At 33.5% G+C, this 7,115-nt stretch overlaps 1 protein-coding gene across 3 annotated transcripts in view; it reads left to right on the plus strand.

The window, feature by feature from the left end:
* The window catches only part of LOC145283542 (carbohydrate sulfotransferase 15-like), a 373,389-nt gene extending 367,117 nt beyond the window's left edge, over positions 1–6,272 (plus strand). For 2 of the 3 annotated variants that reach the window (XM_080132412.1, XM_080132413.1), the window contains 2 exons: positions 2,192–2,339; positions 4,338–4,645. In XM_080132412.1, the coding sequence (XP_079988538.1) occupies positions 2,192–2,339; positions 4,338–4,552 (363 nt within the window). In that variant the 3' untranslated portion in view covers positions 4,553–4,645. Of the gene's footprint in view, positions 1–2,191; positions 2,340–4,337 lie in introns of all 3 variants that reach the window. The other variant, XM_080132411.1, reaches the window with a different exon arrangement.
* Positions 6,273–7,115: the final 843 nt, after the last annotated feature.

The following is a 7,115-nucleotide window of genomic DNA, read 5'->3' on the forward strand; positions in this document are numbered from 1 at the left end:
TTCATGATCCTTTCTGAAATCCAACCATATTTCACACAAATAAAGTTTATTTTATTCTATGTCTTACTCACCAAGATTCAGTCATAATGTCGAACAGTTCTTGTGCTCCAAATATGCACCTCTGCAGTGCAAACATAACAAAATATGATTTTTTTTAATGTACGGAAGTAAACTCCTCCAGGAGGACAAATCTAAATGGATGCAAAAATTTCCATGATCAGACACATTGGCATCCCTAATAATCCCAGCAATAAACCAAGTCTTCTAAAGAAGGTGGTAATACCTAAGAGAATAGCCTCCTTGGACTGAACAGAATTATACTCATCTTTAACATGAGGTCAAGGGTGCCTTTGCCAAGTAATAATTTGTGGTAAAAGAATTATAATGAAGGGGAAGTAACTGCAGAAGTCTTTAATTGTAGATCTTATCAAAGAGTTATAGCAAAGGGGAGATAATTATGAAAATCTTTAATACCACAGTACAGTTGATTGGCTGAAGGAATAAGTGAATGTCGTTTTTAATTTTAGATTAACGATTCTAAATTTGTACATGGTAAATATAAAAAAAAGAAAATTGAAAACTTTTTGTAGAATTTTTTAATGTTTATATCTTCATGAAACAAATATATTGAGGACATTGCAAAGTCTGCTACAAAAAAGGTATGTTAGCTCTACCATGCTAGAGAATTACTCGAACTTGAAAGTATCCTGCATACATAGCCACCATTAACCCATGCATGAAGTATTGTTACCACATCTAGGCTGGTGCATCTACCACTAATCTTTCCCTCTTAAACAGAGTTCAAAAAAGAGTTTCAAATCGAATCAGTCTTACACTGTCAACTAGGCTCCAACTCCTGTCTCATTGCTGCAACATTGCATTCTTGTGCCTGTTTTACAAATATTTTTATGGAATATACTCTGACAAAATCATTATGCTTGTATCTTCTTGACGTACCTGCTCGCCCCACAACAAACTAGTTTAGCAGGAAAATCCCACTCCTTCAGTGTATCTCAGGAACTCAATTCAGGTAACTTGATTATGTAGTAGAGCTGACATCTATTCAATGTAGCTGCCTTCAGCATCAATCACGGCCTCAATACAGGTTCAGAACTAGAGCATGCCTTTTCCACAAGCGCCAGTGGGAACTCAGTGAATGCTCGGCAGATGGCGGTGATCAGGCTGGCGTTGGTGTTGTGCGATGTATGACCAAACTAAATAATCAAGTGGGTTCGGCTCAGGAAGGAGAGAAGAGTACAAAGTCATAGCACTCCTTCTGAAGCCAAGACTAGGTCTCTTTGGATTTGTGGGTTAGTGCCGAGTCCTACTGCCGAACCCAGGATCTGCCAGAAGCCACTTAATTGTACCAAGGATCACCACACTCTTCACCACATCCAGGCACACTTTGGTGGTGACTTTCAAGCCGACTTTGAAGATGTGAGGCGGCATAATATGGCCCTCACTTGAAACCACACCAAAGACCATAACCGTGGCTGGAAACTTTGTCATGTCTCTGTTATTTGTGGCAATCCAGCGATGCAGTTTTTGGGTCCTGACAATAGTCCTGTTATTGGATTGGTAGAGAGCATGTGTTTTACAATGGTGCATCTTCGATCTTTCTCATTGAATATTGTCACTTTCAGACATGATAGAAGGCTCCTATCACTCTTAGGATTTGTACATAACTGCCCAACTAGTAAATGGTCTGCAACAAAATAAAATCGCTTTTCATTGAACAGAAATGGAATCATGTCGTCTCTTCTAGGGAGACAATTGTATCGTTCCACCCTGTATATGTCGAAGGGGAACAAGCGTTGTGAGTTCATCAGAGCACATTTCATTAAAGTATTTGTAAAACAGGCAAAGATGCAACATTATGACAGAGGTTGGAGCTTATAAGATAGTGTGTGACCTATCAGATTTGAGACCTTTTTAGAACCTTGTCTGAGAAGGAGAGACTGGTAGTAGATTCACCAGCTCAAATGTGGCAACAAAACTCCATGCATGGGCGACCTTGTAGAGATATAGGATACTCTCAGGTGGATGTGAGTAATTTTCCAACACTGTAGAGAGAGCCCACCTAATTTGCAACTATCTTGGCAATGTATTTGTTCCAGAGCATGTTGTCTGCTTTCTATGAGTGATTCTTCACTGATAAGTTACCGTGTTTTTTTTTTTTTCTATTTTGCAGGTGCGACTTCGTATTGGCCTTTATTGGGTTTATCTGAAAGATTGGATGTCTGTTTTTCCCAAGGAAAATTTTTATATCGTCAAAACAGAAGATTATGCGAAATGCATAAAGTGCACTTTTGCGAAAGTATTCCGCTTCCTTGGTCTGCGTAAGTAATAGTTGCATTTTAATAGAAAACTCTTTGCCTGACCGACAGCACATCACCATCATTATAAAATCATCATCAGTATATTTGTGTTTGAATCCAAGTTTCAGAGAGAATATATTTTAATATTGAGCACACTCGTACACAGGCACATACCCAGAAAAATTAAATAATCCCAAAATTTTATACTCACATTTTTATTAGTTAGCTATACACAATGCAATGTTCTGTAATCATGTATGTATATATATATATATGTGTGTGTGTGTGTATATATATATATATATATATATATATATATATGTGTGTGTGTGTATATATATATATATATATATATATATATTGGACTCTCCTGTCGATTTTGACACATGAGGTTCCAACAACTTATTGTTTAACTTCATTTATGCTTCAGCCTCAGATGACATTTAAGTCCTGCAAGAAGCTTACAAACGATTCCGCACATAATACAAGTGTGTGGGTTCAGTGATGCAGTCGATGGCATGACTGTTGACAATTTAGTTCTTTCCTTTTCTTCACGCAAATGATTCAAACTGTCAAAATAAAAACCGTGTAGAACCTCAAAACAAAGTGATTTCCATTCTTTGCAATCCAAGACCTCGTTCTCAAAATTGCTGTGGGCAATACCAATTGAAGACAAATTGCTCTTTAACTTGTCTTTGTATTTTAGTAATGGTTGTCCCACATTCCTTTTCCATCCGTCCAACTGACTGTACATTAGGATTTTTAGTATCCGGTCATCAAACATTCTCAGGGCATGACCAGTTCACTGCAGTTGGCACTGAATAAGGAATGACTCAATTCCAGAAATATTGTACTTTATGAAAAGGTCAGCATTGGATATTTTGTTTTGAAGGGTAATGCCACAGATTGAGCGCAGGCAGCTTTTATAAAATACATCCAGTTGGTGAATATGATGCTTGTATGGAATCCATGACTCGGAGCCGTACTTGAGGATAGAAATAACAACAGCTCGGTATACCATGTCTTTTTTGTCCAGTTGAATACCTCATTCATTCCACAAACGTTGACGAAGCTTTCCAAAGGTGCAAGCAGCCTTAGAAATCCTGTTTACAATTTCATCATCTAGGGACATACTGTGATTAACTTTACAGTCCAGATAAGAAAACGACTCGGAATAGTTTAGTGTTTTACCATTCACCTTAAATTTATGTCCTGGTGTATTCCGTCTTACACCTCCGGCTTGCTTTGGAGTTAGGCAGAGTTGATGCACTACTTCTTTCTTTTAAACGCTGATTGTAAGCCCAGATGCAATCAAAGAGGAACAGTGCATCTTCAAACGATGTTGCAACAAGAGCAGCATCGTCAGCAAAGAGTAAATCACGAATTATTTCAGTACGAAGACGAATCGTGGCTTTGAACCCCCACTGGTTAAATAGCCCACCAGATGACCAGAATTGAAACTTGATGCCAGTATCAGCATCACTAAATGGATATCTCAACATGAAGAAAAGGATAGATCAAAGGACACAGCTGCCATTACACACCCTTGTTTGGTCCCATTTTTAATGTCAAAGGTATCTGATATCATGTCATTAGACACAACAGCAGCCTTCATTCCCTCATGAAACGAGATGTTTGCATTGAGCATATTTTCCGATATGCCAAGCTTCCATAGAACCTTCCAAAGAGCATCACAGTTCAGTGTCAAAGGCTTTCGTCAGGTTGACAATGTGTGTATGTATGTATATATTTGTATGTATGTATATATGTGTATGTATATATATAAAATGACGATGACAAAGATGACATTAACGATAACTATGATGGCACCGAATTTGACAGCAAGGGTGACGATGGTGACATAGATGTGTATGATTATGACAATGATGAGAATGAAGATTAATCTTTGAATAAATGCAAGTTGCAAAAGGAATTTGCAGGAATTAAGTGCTAATTTTTTTCCAGACCTGTGTGATAATTTTCTTAATTCAAACCAAATCTTTTTTCTTTCTCTTGCAGCTCAATTAAACAAATCCAGTGTGAATTTCATGGAATCAATCCCAAAAGCAAATACAAGGCGATATAAGGACACAACTATGGGAAGAATGTGGAATGAGACATATGAGTTGCTTAGGAAGTTTTATCAGCCGCATAACGAAAAACTTGTCAATCTCATCAACCGACCGGAATTTGATTGGTTCAACATTAAACAAGAAGAAAAACATAAAAATTGAAAAAAAACAAAAATAAAAAATGACAAAAGGGAGGATTAAAATGAAAGAAATAAATTAAAAAATGTGTAAATAAATGCAAATCTGAAAAAAAAATAGCTAATAAAAAATAACTAATAAAATAAATAGCTAATAAAAAAATAGCTAAAAAAATAGCTAAAAAATAGCCGATAAAAAACTAACTAATAAAAATGGATTCACTCGTCAGAGGAATATCATTAGAATGTAAATATAATTAAATATGACAGTAAAAATAATGAGTGCTTCTCCTGTTTCACTTAAAAGTAAAAAAAAGTTTTAAAAATAGCACAACGTTTATGAATTTACCTCTTAGGTTTAAAAAAAGACCACACACCAAAAATCTGGTATTTTCTTTTTTTTAAAATATGTTCTTGTCTAGAATCTTCCCATATTTAAAAAAAAAAAAAAAAAACAGCAAAAATAATGAAAAAATCTTTGTGACGTACGTATCTGTGACTATACAAAAATATATTTTTAAAAATCACATAAATCGATCAAGTAGTTTTATTTTTAAATGAGAAAATCAAATTTTATGATTTTTGTTCGGCATTTTGAAAACTATATAAAAGCAAGAAAGGGAGATAACTAAACAATAATTCAAAATTGTGTGACGTATGTTGTAGGGGTCTACAAATTCCCATTTCTTGCTTAAACATGATTTACTTTACAAAAACAAAACAACTTAATCAGTTTATATGATTTTTGGAATATATTTTCGTTTTGTCGTGGGTACGTACATCACATAGATTTTTTTTCTTTGTTTTTTTTTTAATATAGACAAAAACCGGAAAATCAGATTTTATCAATGAAGTTTGGCCTTTTTGTTGTTGGCCATTTTCGGCCTTCATTGAGGTCAAATTTAATTCAAGCAAGGAAAGAGTCAACAAAGCCTCTCGCCTTCTCCATTGGCTTCAATATTTTGCACGGGCATGATTTGATTTGATTTCATAAAAAACAGAAACATTGGATGAATTTTGATATACGGCTTTTTTTTAACCTAACAGGTAGGCACATAATAAAGGTTTTGTACAATTGTAATTTTTTTTTAATATTGGGTCAGAACTGGACAAACACCAAATTATGTGTCCGATGAATTTATTTTAAATGAGGTTTAAAAATAATTTATACAATAACGAATGTGTTAAACTCTTTACCTTTTATTGAAAGTTTTCATAAGCGATGAACATTCTTTGTTTAAAATCAGAAATAATTTGTTTGTTCTCTAAAGATTTAGATAAGATTTCATTAAATGTATAAATTTACTGTCGTGTTCGATTACATATTAATTACACTTATCCTCGGGGTGCCTTTTGGCCTTGCCAAGAGGTGCCTCATTAGTAAAAACACATTAGAACCATACTCCTCTGATAAATCATTTAAGGTTCTGTGAATTTTCTTAAAGAATCCATTCACTTTTATTTACTATAAACACGGATTTACTACTTATGTATGAGAAATTAAGGCACGACTAATGTAGGACAAAAAATGACTACTGCTTCTGCAGATTCTATATTCATATAATACTTAGACATGACAAATTTAGGTATGGCAAATTGCTCCTGCTGTTTTAGGGGTGGGGTATTAAAAATCTTTGTAAAAAAAATAAACATTTTTTTTTCGTTTCAGACTATCGGGAATCTTTAAAAAAGCAATAAGAGTTCATCATAAAAATAAAGTGTTCACTTAAGTTAAAAGAAGAAAATATTTGCTTACTTTTTTTTTTTAAATTGTAAATGCTTTTGTTTTTTTGTTTTTCATAGTAAGTGTTTGGCTTTTTTAAAGTAAATGTTTACGAAAAAAATTACAGTAAAAATTAAATATATCAACGAATCTAATTTTCTCAAATCACAAACTGTAAGTCTAAAAAAAAAAAATATGAACTTATTTTTTAAATATTTTTAGAAAAAAAAAAAAAAAACTCATGCCAGTTTGTCTAATTAAAATCCGTTGCTTCTTGTTCTTGACATAAGAATCTCATATGACATGCCTAAGTAGAGAATCAACTGGACCAGTTGCCGTTCTTTGCCGTGCATTTGTCTTGCCTTAATTTGCCGTACCTACTTAGCAAAACCCCTATATATATATATATATATATATATATATATATATATATATATATATATATATATATATATGGTAGCAGTGTGATTTTAATGACCAATTCCCAATTAGCACAAGAAATAGCACCAGTGCAATTAAACTCACTTGAAGTGCTTTTAGTTATACTAGCGAAAAGGGAAGACAATCTAAAATTTAATTCAAAACAAATTCATTAAAGTAACAAGTAATATCTCAGAAAACATTCACTCAACATTTATTGAATTAAATTAAATTGCAACAAAAAAAGGAATATAAATTGCTATAGTCAAATAGGAATATTTTTATCATTTTTAAATAAATTTCTTGAATAAAATGAGGGTGCTAATGCACTTACTGATCCGCACTATTTTTAAATCGTATTTCCAAGTTTAATTAAAGTTTTATGATATGTTTTTTTTTATTCAATTGTAAGGTTAAAGTACAGAATAGGTACAAAACACCCTCC

The sequence above is a fragment of the Euprymna scolopes genome, chromosome 8, assembly GCF_053919585.1.
Source record: "Euprymna scolopes isolate OS-2025 chromosome 8, ASM5391958v1, whole genome shotgun sequence".
In the NCBI taxonomy this organism is placed as follows: Eukaryota; Metazoa; Mollusca; class Cephalopoda; order Sepiida; family Sepiolidae; genus Euprymna; species Euprymna scolopes.